We start from the raw sequence: 13,469 nt of genomic DNA, 5'->3' as shown, positions 1-13,469 counted from the left end.
TTGTAGGCCAAATGCTCAGACTAGTTTAGAGGAGCCTACAATATGGCCGACTCATCGCATTGAGGCTACATTACACCGATATGCTACATAAATACATGTCTGAATAAAGACAGTAAGCGGCCTAATAGCCAGGCTGCCTATTAGGCTTAGCTATTAGTCTACATACTGACAATTTCATTAGGATTGTTAGTTTGTACAATCTCTAGAAAAGGGCCTAGCATCGACTAGCAGAAATCTGATGTTTTCACCATGTCCTTGCAGTCAGCCATTTACTAGCCGAGGCATACGCCCATGCAATTCTATCTACCATATTTGGTATATACAAACGCACAGAGACCTGGCTACACATTGAAAAATGTGCAGAAAAAAATATTTTCGAAATTTGAAAAGGGCTAGTGGAAAACATTAGAAATTGTTGCAAAGCATTTGGCAACATATACCAAATGTTTGTAAGATTAAGTGAAACAATGTAGGCCCATTACTAAAACCAGCTGATATCGTACTGTCGAAATCAAACCTAGGGATCTTTCTAGGTCCCTGCCTTTCTAAGGAGTTTTTTCTAGGCACGGGGCTTCTACATCTGCATTGCTTTCTATTTGGGGTTTTAGGATGGGTTTCTGTAAATGCACTTTGTGACATCTGCGGATAAAAATGGCGTTATAAAGACATTTGATTTGAATGGCCTTATATCGCCGTTCGCGAAAATTACTTCACGCGCAGGATATTCGATTTAGGATCATTTGTAACAATACCATCGTGCATAGGTAGTCTATTTGATATCAAATCAGAACAAAGTCTTGAAAACGTTTGCGATCAGAATATAGATTACTACATTAATCTTAAGGAAAAGCAACAACAACAAAAAGTCGCTCGCTCTACAGTAAAAACGGTATGAAATTAAACAGGTAATGTTTAGGCAACTTACTTTTGAAGATCGAAACGAAGACCATAGAAAAGTAGCGAAAACAAATAAGCGTTCAAATTAAGTATAATATTGTTCATCAGAGTATGCTCGCAAAAAATTGGTCAAGCCCACTTTTATGAAAAACACCCATTATAGCAGTGTTTAAGTCTCCACCAGACAGGCTTCCACTGCATTCGTTGCTTCCTTGATGAGGTTATTTTCCAGTTCAGATGAAAAGCGGTCGTATATCTGCACACAAGCAAAAAAAGAACAGATAGAGTACCTTGATTTACTGAAAAGATTACGTCAACTCCCTTTCGACTAGACTGATTGTCAGTTTGATAAGCCAATGAAATCAGACTAATGCATGAGCAATGCGTTGGGGAGCCAATAGAACTCCAAGAAATACGATGGGGCCGTTGCATTTGGTCGTGACGCCATACTGCAGGGTTTCTTACCGCTCCCCGTACCGCTGTCACCGCACTACGAAGGTCTAGACAGGGACCAAAGTGTATAGGCGCCCCCTAACAAGAACTAGTGTAATTACACGGTATTACACAGTAATTCATAGAAATCTTCACAGACATAGATAGACCTTGCCCTACAGACTCAAGCATCTCATGATTTTTCTAATGATTTCACTATAAATCAATTGCATGCGTCTCTGCCCTATCCGATTCTAACAGTCCACAGACATAGGAACTCCAACCACAGATATGAATGATTATTGCCCCTGATCAAGAGTGTGATCCTTGAAAAAAATGTCAAAGGTCATGTCACTGAAACAACATTAACAGCTGTAGTAGTATAGTAGTGAGACAGGCAAACCCTTTTGTTGCAGCTTTTCAGCCTGGAAAGTAAGGCTCCCAACACCTTCAATGCCTGAACGACTGACTATTATAACTTCAATAAATAAATGTTTATTGTACAATTGCATAGTATTTATGTATTTTTGAATAATTGCTGGACAACTCCTGTACCCTGTAATGCTAGTTAATTACCGGTAGTAATAATCAAGGTGTTTACATACCCTGCCTTCCTACTTGTATTTGACAACCAGGCGCATGGGAAGTGTGCGTGAACATTAGTTTGGAATCAAGCCATTGATAAACAATGGTAACTTTCATTCAAAGGAATAAAGCAGTATTTAAGGATGACTGTGCTCAAACTTCTTTGAAAGTAGAGGAAGAGTTTAATACCTTTGCACCTATTTGCATTGACATGCTTCTTTTTTAATTTGTTCCAATTGGAAAACAATTACATTACAGTTACGCATATGAATTCAATAGATCTATATTATCCAAATGTAATATTATGAAGGTCCATTTCTATAGATTAATCAATAAAACAACCCATTTTGCTTAATATAATGAAATAACCGATCCCAGTTGAAAAAGTAATTTCAACACTAGCTGTAAACCTGTGTGCATCATTTATTTCAATTCAAAGTCCTGGATTCCAAAACAGGTATGTGGGTAAAATAAACAAATTCCTGTACAGTTAAAGGTAAAATCCACTCAAACTATATTGGCATTTTTTTCCATTAGTCAATTGTTGATACAGTCCCAAAATGTTTAGCTTATCAGCAGTCAAGTTAAGATATTGGACTATCAAGAAGCAAAGTGTCACTTGCCACGTCATGTTGATGCATTTTGCTGAGTAGAGTTTTCCTTTAAAGGGCTCAGACGCACAAATAACATTTGCTGGCCGAGAGCACTTGGCACCTCAACCTAATTTGCGAACTGATTTTACATATAGAAAAACATTGAGATCAACATTTGGTGAGATGTGTGCGAACCTTAGGTTACAGTTAGCCACTCCCAATTCACTTCCTAACCCTTCCCCTTGGCCCTGACCCTTCGATGTTTGCAAATCCATAAAGTAAAAGCAATATACACTACACAGTTTATACCTTTCCAGACCCTTCAGATCTGCAAACTTCGAAGGTTTAGGGCTAAGGAGAGGGACGGAGCGAATTGGGTCTGGGCATTTAAGTCAGCAACCTGGGTAAGGATTAAGAAACAGTGAGCTTTGAGAGACATCTTGAGGTGGGAGATGTGTTCCTATATCCTGCTGTTTTTCAAATGGTGTTCATGCTACAAAGATGCTTTACATTGTCTTGTGACCGTTCTGCTCCATCGTAAGAGGGTTTGCCATGAGGCGCTTGGGGAGGTTTTGAACTATAGGCCATGCAAACAAAATTTTATTCACTTGAATGTCATCAACAGGGAGACACAACCAAACTAACCAACCATACATCATTTAAACTAATGCTTCACTTACCACTTTCATCAAATTAAGCCCACAATTAGTTTTCGTTTGTCTACAAGACAATCTAGCACGCTCATTTCAAGCTACATTTTTAAATATGTATTCTCATTTCCCAAGCCTCGTCAGCAAACGGCACAAGATGTGTGCATGTTGTGCTGTAAACTGTATGGTTATGATAAACAATATTGTGAATTAGTTCAGCCACTTTCTTTTCAATGTCTTGTTTAAAGTTACCACCAAGACAACCAAAATGTATCCCAATCCTAAATGTATCTGCCCCTTCATAAAGTTGAAATGTAATAATTCAGCTAACAAAGTATACATAATGTTGCTAAACCGAGGGAAAATAAACAATGAATGAAGAAATGCATTCTGCTGCTAAGACCTGTAGGCTGTGACAACTGCTTATCCTTGCAGTGTTACGTATATATGTAGATATATACACAAAGTCATGAGCAAAAACCTTTTAAAAGTCTTAACTTTATTATGTTTCATTTTAGAGCTAAGGGCCTTCAGATGATGACCCGAAAAAATAAGGATAAAGGGAAGAAAAATAAAATCAGGTTTCATTTATTTCTCTCTTGCGTTTCCCCCCGTTCTTGATGGTATTTACTTCAGGCATGGTGAATTAATGGTGGCAACATCCCTTACTGACGGCGGGGCGGGGGGGGGGGGTTGAAGTTGGGCTGTCATTAGAGGAAACGTCCCTGGCCTTGCTTCTCTCTCATCCATGCCTGGATCCTCTCCTTCAGTTCAGGGACTGTGAATAAAGACAATGACAGAGCAGAATGTGAGCACAAACCCATGGGGACCCATATAGTTAATAAAGTGTGCTAGTAGGACATGTTGCCTAAAAGAAAAGAAAAAAATAAATACTTCAATTCCAACTGTCGAGTGCTGGTCCACTTTATTAATTAATTAATGTTTTTAAGCAAGAGAGTTGAGAAGGGGCGGGGGGCGGCAGGTAGCCTAGTGGTCAGAGCGTTGGACTAGTAACCAAAAGGTTGCAAGATCGAATCCCCGAGCTGACAAGGTAAAAATCTGTCGTTCTGCCCCTGAACAAGGCAGATAACCCACTGTTCCTAGGCAGTCACTGAAAATAAGAATTTGTTCTTAATGCATCCAATCCAAAACGGTTCATGCATATATTATGACAACATTTTGTGATGTTTTTATTTGTTTTGGCCTTCGACAAGGGTTTCTTCAGCAGTTTTTTTTCCACTCAAGGCAAGCCAAAGTCCGGAATCGGTAGTCTACGCCCTTGTCCGTGATTGGTCAACAGTAGCGATTCTTCAATGAAGTGTTTGTTGTCATTCAACGATAGAAGACCCGTTTTCATGCACATTTTTCACTTGAGAAATACTGCACCAAACATTCTCCTCTGCAAAAAGCATCAACTTATGACAATTTATTGAGATATCTTAAATTCATTATTTTGAGGAAGTGTTTTCCGGCTACGGTGTTACATGATGAACAAACAGTACTACTACTGTATTCTCGTTTTTCAATCGAAGGTATTTTAAGGGTGTACGCGAGCACACTCGTTCGGTTCGCCAAGCCTTTAGAAGTCTCAATTTTCATTAAGTAAAATTTGTTTCGGGTGGGTACTTCCTTTTCCTCACATATCAAACTAACATCTTGAACGGCAGGCTATGAGTATAGGGAGTTGCAATTTAAGTAGTTATGACTTTGATACCGGTGTGTGTACACATACGTGACTCCAGCATGCTTTCGTTGAGTGGCTGTCTGTTGAAGGGGTCAGTGGGGGAGTTGAGAAGGTGGCGGAGGATGATGGCTCGGTCCATGATGTTCCCAGAGGGCAATATCACAGGGTCGGTCATTAGGGTGTCCATCAGAGGGTCTGTGGAAACAAACACACACAAATGTAATTTGTATCTTCAATTATGTATTTATTCGCCTTCGTTGCAGCCCTCCCATTTATGCAACATTCGTTTTTTGTGTGGATTAAATGTGATATGCAAAAATAAAAATATAGAAATTTGCCTTGAGCTGTGTAAAAGTATTCCTACCAGGATGTGAGAGAACAATTGTGTCGCATTTGAATGAGGTGTTGATTTTTTTTTTTTTTTTTTTATATATTAATGAAATTCATCAAAAATTGACACACTTTCCTCTCTTCAGACAGTGTTTTTACGCAGTCTGCAAGTATATTTCCATGCATGTGTCTGTATTCTCAAATCAAAGCATAGACTTCTCAGAAACACATGCAAGGAAATCATTAAGAAAATTAAATGAGCTTAAAATTAAATGCTGGGTCCTATCTGATTCAGAAGGGTTGGGTTAAATGTGTAAGACACATTTCAGTTGAATGCAATCAGTTGTACAACTGACTAGGTATCCCCCATTCCCTTATATTGAAATCTTGAGTTTGCTGTCTGAGGGTTTTATACATGTTACACACTTAAAAATAAAACTTGAGGGTTTTCTTTAACCCGGGATAGTAAGTTGACACCTCAGATCCACAGAAGACGCAATCTCAATTGCACGCCACACTGCCCTGTCCCACCTGGACAAAATTAACACCTAAGTGAGAATGCTGTTCATTGACTACAGCTCAGCGTTCAACACCATAGTGCCCTCGAAGCCCATCACTAAGCTAAGGACCATGAGACTAAACACCTCCCTCTGCAACTAGATCTTGGACTTCCTGACGGGCCGCCCCCAGGTGGTAAGGGTCGGCAACAACACATCTGCCACGCTGAACCTCAACACGGGTGCCCCTCAGGGGTGCGTGCTTAGTCCCCTTCTGTACTCCCTGTTCACCCACGAAAGTTTGCCTGACGACAACTGTGGTAAGCCTGATCTCCGACAGATACTCAAAAGGTTCTACAGCTGCACCGTTGAGAGCATCCTGACTGGTATGACAACTGCTCAGCATCCGACTGCAAGGTGCTACAGAGGGTAGTGCGTACAGCCCAGTACATCTGGGCCAAGCTTCTGGCTCTCCAGGACCTCTATACCAGGCGGTGTCAGAGGAAGGCCCTAAAAATGGTCAGACTCCAGTCACCCTAGTCAGACTATTCTCTCTGCTACTGCATGGCAAGACGTACCGGAGTACTTGCATTGACCCCCCCCCCCCCCCCCCCCCTTTTTATGTTGTTGCTGCGCCTCGCTGTTTATCATCTATGCATAATCCCTTTACCCCCTACCTACATGTACATATTACCTTGACTAACCGGTACCCCCGCACATTGACTCAGTACCTGTACCCCCTGTATATAGCCTCGTTATTGTGTTACTCTGTTTATTTAGTCAATATTTTCTTAACTCTCATTGTTCTTAAAACTGCATTGTTGGTTAAGGGCTTGTAAGTAAGTAATTTGCATTAAGGTCTACAACTGTTGTATTTGGCGCATGTGACAAATAAAATGTGATTTGGGTTTGAGTCACACAAAAGGAAGTACGCGGCCTGCATTCCCCTCCCAGAGTATATTAAATCAGTGGTTATTTGATAGCCCAATCTAAGCTGTCTTTGCGTAAAATGTCAGAAATTTAACCACGATAGAGGGTCTTCTCATTACTTTTATGTCCCAATCAAACTGACTTGGGGTCAGCTCTTTATCCAAGTCCTGAAAAAAGTGATGAAAATAATCTGTTTAGAACATTGCAGATAGAAATGTATTGTACAGAACAGACACTGTGCTCTACTAATGTGGCAGAGAGAACAGTGCCCTGCCTGCACAATTCAAGTCTTACTGGGACATTGCATCAAAATGAACATACCGCTGCTGTCAGGGGCAATTAGTAACACAAGAAATAAAGATGTCAAAACACTAGAAAGTGAAGTTTGAACATTGCAAAGTTTGAACACTTGCCTTTAAACTCGTCAGGTGCGTCACTGTAGTCCATTTCGGACTGAGAGTTCCTTGCGACTATCTCCTCCACCTTCTCCGATAGTAGCTTGAATTTTTCAATGGCGATGGTAGACTTGATGCCGGCTTTCGTCATCTTGGAAATAACTTCCTCAAAGAGTTCTTGACTGTACGACCGCTGGAAAGGGGAGAGAAAGAACACCATGTAAGCCTGGGGTGTATTTATTACCACACACCACAGCAAAACGTTTTGCAACGGAAAAACAAACATTTCTTATTGGACAAATTTAGGAAGATCCCGCCCAGTTTTGCACCATTTGCTTCTATTTGGTTCCTAGTGAATAGAATGACATTTTGAAGGAATTATCCCTGAGAGGCTTTGGGATGCGAGTGTGTCATTCTATCAAATGATGACAAAATAGCAGAGGTGCATGGAGATGGCAGCCTCCATGTACTTAACACAACTTCCTTGTTTGCTTAGTCCGCCTTATTGTACATTGCTCTCTGTTACCTTTTTTGTATTGTCATTAGCACACTATATGAACCCAAATTGAAAAACCTCAAAAGTATATTGTTCTCTCCCTCTCTCCCTACTACCCACCCTACCACTCACCCTCTCCCTCCACCTCCCCACCCTCCCTCTCCACCCACAACCCTCCCTCTCAACCCAGCCCCGACCTCCCTCTCCACCCACCCCCGGTGTGTTAAACCATGTTGTGCACTGTTTAAAAACTCAGTGGATAGTGCTAAAATAATGACATCAAAATTCCTCCATCGTTATGACCCTTCACCATTGAGAAGGTCAGCATGGTCTGTACTGAGAGCACAGTCGCTGACAGTACACATTCTCTCCCCAGGATTTGTATTGTAGCTAACTACTACAATATGCCTTGAATTTTGTAATCAAATAAGTATTTTACCCAAACCTGGTATTATGACACACCTTATGTCATGTGTAACCATAAAAATAGAATTACTAGAACTGCTTTTACTTCCTGCTTTACTGCTATGGGTACACTTAATATAGCTGGGCCACCCATCGCAAAACGTGATTAGAATGGGAATGTCCATTCTAGTAATTCTATTTCTGTGTGTGTAACAATCAAGTTGCAGTAAGTTCTGAGTAGTTTTAATGTATTACGTGCTTTATTTAGCAGGGGTTTAGATTAGATGAGAAATGTATTTGTCATGAATGGTCAAAACATTTAAATAATCTTCCTGGTAATACTGTACATCAGTGAAATTATACAGTATAGATAATACATACAGTAGAGCGTGCATACAAAAATGTATTGTGGCCTACTACTACACATACCTGGGTTTAATTACTTAATCATTTCAAATACTTTGACGGTTTGCTTGAGCCTGCCTGGAGTGCCAGATGGGTGAGGTTAGCAGTGTGGGTTTATTCTATTGGTTTATTAAACAAGGCCAGCGACAACAGGCACAGATAAAGTATTTGAATCAATTTCCCAAATGTTTGAAAGCCAGGTGTGCTACTACTACAGTTTACCTGGTCGTCGGCGATGGCCTTGGCAAAGCGGGCACAGTCAAGTTGCAGGTAAATGTCAGTAAGCTGGTCCAGGAGCTTTTTGGGCTCAAAACCATACTTCTCTGGGTTCTCCACCTTCAGGTCCCGGCACTTCGGCCCGCAAAGCTGCTGGAGGTTAAAGTTCAGCATGGCCGCCAGACGAGGCCCCAGCTCCTGGAATGCACAGAACAGGGAGTTAGGTCACAAGGAAAAATATTGTCTGCATCCATGAATAGGAGTGGTTTATGGTTACTGTTGAAGAAGGCTTTATACAGTAATATGTATCACTTTGCCATCCCTCCCATGCTGCTGCACAGTAATGTTCTATTGTTGGCAGAAAAAGAAAGGGAATGATGGCCACCACGTAGTAAACAAAACACTTAGATTTTGTTTTTGTGAGGCTTACTTTTCCCACCATGGCACTCTTGAAGAAAATGGATGAAGGCAGATACCAAGAACAAACAAGTTGGTTTGTTTTCATGTTTTTAAATATTTCTCTCGAAATGCCAAGGCTTTTTAAAATGAAGAATCTTTTTCAAATCAACAAGTGCCTTGATGTAAAAAGTAAGCACACAATACATTTTTCAGTTTACTAAGTGGTTAAGTGGTTACCATCGTTCCTGTTTTTCTGCCAGTCATAGACTACCCTTTTTAAAGAGCACCTCCACGGTCTTCGTTTTTTACCCATTTGAGCACACCAGCAAAAAAAAATATGGTCAATGTTCTATTTGGCTGCTGTGTGGGGGCTGTTGACAACCAGTAAAAGTCATTCTGACCGCATATTTGTCGAATACAACATTTGCAAACTATGTTTTTGCGTCCATTTATCCCTTTATAGACTGGAAAGTATGAGTAAAATATGTTAGATCCCTGGTCAGAGTGGTACTTACGGGCCGGAGGAAGGGCTTCTGGACCTGCTTGGTAAGGATGTGGAACATGTCAACAGTCTCTGTGGCCAGGGCCAGGTAGGAGCGCGACACCCGCTCGTCCTGGGTCAGCTGGGACTGGCGACTCTGCTGCTGCTCCTGAGGGAGAAAGAGTCGTAAGGAATTATAACGGCACTTTGTAACACGTTAATAAGCGCTTTGTAACACGTTCATGTTTTCCCCCCCGGTAATTCTGTACTGACCCTGGGAAGCTGATCCCACTGCTCCTTGTTCTTCATCTCCTCCTGGACCTCGTGGATGCGCTTTAGGGACTCCAGGCTCTCGTCCAGCAGGAAGGTGGTGTCGTTGATCAACATGTTGATGTAGCGCACAAACTGCTTGCCAGAGCTACAGGGGAATAAACAGATGGATTCACTAACTAGGAGGCCTTCGGAAGCAAGTCGAAGTCACACAAACTGAGTCGGAGTACATTTTACATGTAGCATTCAGCATGACCGGACAGTGGGCACCTTTTTAGACCAGGCTATCACCATAGTATTTATCTGATGACAATACCTATTAAGTTTTGATTCTAGCCCACTTACTTGAACTCCTCCAGGAATGTGCCGTGGTGGCCCATGTTCTGCCAGAGGCTCTTGAAGATGGTGCTGATGTGGTAGCGGATGGTGAACTTATCGTAGAACTCGCTGGTGGCACCGGTGTGCTCCACATCTGTGGAAAGGAAGGCACACAAGAGTCAGTTGCATGTGAGAATCAGTGCACTTGACTCCACTCTAATAGCTTTTGCACACTACTGAGTGGAGCCAAGCCGAGCCATACTGTGATGGTGTGTTACACATCCACTATAGTTGATGGAACCATGCTGGAAAGAACAATGTGAAGAAAATATCCAAGCCAGCACAATAAAAAGTTTATGTTCACGCAAAAGTGTTAAAATTGTGCAATGTGTCTAGTTCTGCCCCTCCCGAAATGCTGCACCAAGTAGTCACACCTGTGTAGAACTTCATGAGGGCCGGGACCAACTGTTTGACGGACAGGGGGTGGTTCTCCATCATCTCGGAAAAGCGCTGGGTGCGCAGCTGCACCGCCGGGTTGGTGACAAAAAGCACCTCCACCAGCTTGGCGATCAGGTAGGGGTTCCGGATGTAGTTCTGACTGCAGATGAACACCACCAGAAAAGTGACAATGTCCTGGACGCAGGGCTCATACAGGACCTGAGGGGAATACCTGGCAGGGGATAGAAAGGGGATGCTAAGCGTCAGTCAAAAGCCATTTTCACAGAAGATACCTTTTCAAAAAATACATGTAATTTTATTTGACCCCCCATATATTTAAAGTTTGGGGTCACTTAGAAATGTCATTGTTTTTGAAAGAAAAGCACATTGTGTCCATTAAAATAACACCAAATTGATCATACAGACATTGTTAATGTTGACATTGTTTGTTGTAAATGACTATTGTAGCTGGAAACGGCAGATTTTTTATGGAATATCTACATAGGCGTACAGAGGCCCATTATCAGCAACCATCACTCCTGTGTTCCAATGGCACGTTGTGTTAGCTAATCCAAGTTTATAATTTTAAAAGGCTAATTGATCATTAGAAACTCTTCTGCAATTATGTTAGCACAGCTGAAAACGGTTGTGCTGATTTAAAGCAATAAAACAGCCCTTCTTTAGACTAGTTGAGTATCTGGAGCATCAGCATTTGTGGGTTCGATTACAGGCTCAAAATGTCCAGAAACAAAGAACTTTCTTCTGAAACTCGTCAGTCTATTCTTGTTATGAGAAATGAAGGCTATTCCATGTGAGAAATTACCAAGAAACTGAAGATCTCATACAACGCTGTGTACTACTCCCGTCAGAGAACAGCGCAAACTGGCACTAACCAGAATAGAAAGAGGAGCGGGAGGTCTCGGTGCACAACTGAGCAAGAGGACAAGTATATTAGAGTGTCTAGTTTGAGAAACAGACGCCTCACAAGTCCTCAACTGGCAGCTTCATTAAATAGTAGCCGCAAAACACCAGTCTCAACGTCAACAGTGAAGAGGTGACTCCGGGATGCTGGCCTGCTAGGCAGAGTTGCAAAGAAAAAGCCATATCTCGGACTGGCCAATACAAATAAAAGATTAAGATGGGCAAAAGAACACGCATACTGAACAAAAATAAAGTATTGGTCCCATGTTTCATGAGCTGAAATAAAAGATCCCTGAAATTGTCCATACGCACAAAATGCTTATTTCTCTCAAATTTAGTGCACAAATTTGTTTACGTCCCTGTTAGCGAGCATTTCTCTTTTGCCAAGATAATCCATCCACCTGACAGGTGTGGCATACCAATAAGCTGATTAAACAGCATGATCATTACACTGATGCACCTTCTGCTTTGGACAATAAAAGGCCACTTTAAAACATGAAGTTATCACAACGCCATGCTACAGATGTCTCAAGTTGATGGAGCGTGCAATTGGAATGCTAACTGCAGGAATGTCCACCAGAGCTGTTGCTAGAGAATTTAATGTTGAACGTTAGAGAACTTGGCAAGTGCGTCCAACCACACCAGCCCAGGACTTCCACATCCGACTTCTTCACCTGCAGGATGGTCTGAAATGAGCCACCCGGACAGCTGATGAAACTGGGTTTATACAACTGAAGAATTTCTGCACAAACTGTCAGAAACCATTTCAGGGAAGCTCATCTGCGTGCTCGTCATCCTCACCAGGGTCTTGACCTGACTGCAGTTCGGCATAGTAACCGACTTCTGTGGACAAATGCTGAACTTCGATGGCCACTGGCATGCTGGAGAAGTGTGCTCTTCACGGATGAATCTCGGTTTCAAATGTACCGGGCAGATGCCAGACATTGTGTATTGCGTCGTGTGGGCAAGCTGTTTGCTGATGTCAACGTTGTGAGCAAGGTGGCGGTGGGGTTATGGTATGGGCATGCATAAGCTACGGACAATGAACACAATTGCATTTTATCAATGGCAATTTGAATGCAGAGAGATACCGTGATGAAATTCATCCGCTGCCATTAACTAATGTTTCAGCATGATGATGCACAGCCCCATGTCGCAAGGATCTGTACACAATTTCTGGAAGCTGAAAATGTCAGTTCTTCGATGGCCTGCATACTCACCAGACATGTCACCCATTGAGCCTGTTTGGGATGCTCTGGATCGATGTGTACGACAGCATGTTCCAGTTCCCGCCAATATCCAGCAACTTTGCACAGCCGTTGAAGTGGGACAACATTCCACAGGCCACAATCAACAGCCTGATCAACTCTATGCGAAGGAGATGTGTCGCGCTGCATGAGGCAAATGGTGATCACGCCAGATAATAACTGGTTTTCTGATCCACACCCTTACCTTTTTTTAAAGGTATCTGTTACCAACAGAAGCATATCTGTATTCCCAGTCATGTGAAATCCATAGACTAGGGCCTAATGAATTTATTTCAATTATATGAACTGTGAAATTCTTGAATATTGCGTTTATATTTTTGTTCAGTGTACAATTTTTCAGCAGGTATACCCCCTTTTATACATATTGTATAACTAGCCATTTGGAAGGGGTGTTAAAAACAATTAATCTTTCCTTGATTCCTCGCTACCTCTCTGCTCACCGCCTCCTCAAAACGCATTGATGGAGAAGGTCAGAGGGAAGGGACCTTGGATCCTCTCCTCCAATGCGGTTTAAGAAAAAAGGCGAGGAGAGCGTACGCAAGAATCAAGGGGGAGAGTAATTGAGAAAAACTCAAAGAGGAAGCTTGTCCAGGGATGAAAAGGAGGATGGTCCTCCTCATGTATATATTAATAAAGGAAAGAGAATGGAGAGAGCCAGGAGTTTCTCCAGGTCGGGTCACATAGTCAGGAAATCCTCTTGGCCCTACTCATGCCACATCCCTTTGAAGTTAACATTTTAGGAAACAATTCTCCAAGAAATGTATAAAAGACGGAACTAATCATTTGCTTTAGGTAAAACGGGGTAAATAGACACCAACAATCCCACTCTTGGGTATTTGTCTGGCCTTGTGCAATTACA

At 41.9% G+C, this 13,469-nt stretch overlaps 2 protein-coding genes across 14 annotated transcripts in view; both read right to left on the bottom strand.

The window, feature by feature from the left end:
* Positions 1 to 1,232, bottom strand: part of kif1b (kinesin family member 1B) — a 98,989-nt gene extending 97,757 nt beyond the window's left edge. For 8 of the 10 annotated variants that reach the window (XM_029719416.1, XM_029719417.1, XM_029719422.1 and 5 more), the window contains exon 1: positions 926 to 1,228. The gene's annotated coding sequence lies outside the window, so the exon portion shown is untranslated. Of the gene's footprint in view, positions 1 to 925 lie in introns of all 10 variants that reach the window. The other 2 variants (XM_029719425.1, XM_029719424.1) reach the window with 2 other exon arrangements.
* Positions 1,233 to 2,317: 1,085 nt separating this feature from the next.
* ube4b (ubiquitination factor E4B, UFD2 homolog (S. cerevisiae)) overlaps positions 2,318 to 13,469 on the bottom strand; it is a 47,249-nt gene continuing 36,097 nt past the window's right edge. For 3 of the 4 annotated variants that reach the window (XM_029719413.1, XM_029719412.1, XM_029719414.1), the window contains 8 exons: positions 10,418 to 10,653; positions 10,011 to 10,137; positions 9,669 to 9,813; positions 9,430 to 9,564; positions 8,522 to 8,713; positions 7,012 to 7,186; positions 4,890 to 5,036; positions 3,730 to 3,935 (listed from right to left, as the gene is read on the bottom strand). In XM_029719413.1, coding sequence (XP_029575273.1) covers positions 3,868 to 3,935; positions 4,890 to 5,036; positions 7,012 to 7,186; positions 8,522 to 8,713; positions 9,430 to 9,564; positions 9,669 to 9,813; positions 10,011 to 10,137; positions 10,418 to 10,653 — 1,225 coding nt within the window. In that variant the 3' untranslated portion in view covers positions 3,730 to 3,867. Of the gene's footprint in view, positions 3,936 to 4,889; positions 5,037 to 7,011; positions 7,187 to 8,521; positions 8,714 to 9,429; positions 9,565 to 9,668; positions 9,814 to 10,010; positions 10,138 to 10,417; positions 10,654 to 13,469 lie in introns of all 4 variants that reach the window. The other variant, XM_029719411.1, reaches the window with a different exon arrangement.

This window comes from Salmo trutta, chromosome 28, assembly GCF_901001165.1.
Source record: "Salmo trutta chromosome 28, fSalTru1.1, whole genome shotgun sequence".
Lineage (NCBI taxonomy): Eukaryota > Metazoa > Chordata > Actinopteri > Salmoniformes > Salmonidae > Salmo > Salmo trutta.
Note: the sequence above shows the minus strand (reverse complement) of the source record. Positions and strands in the feature narration are given on the sequence as shown.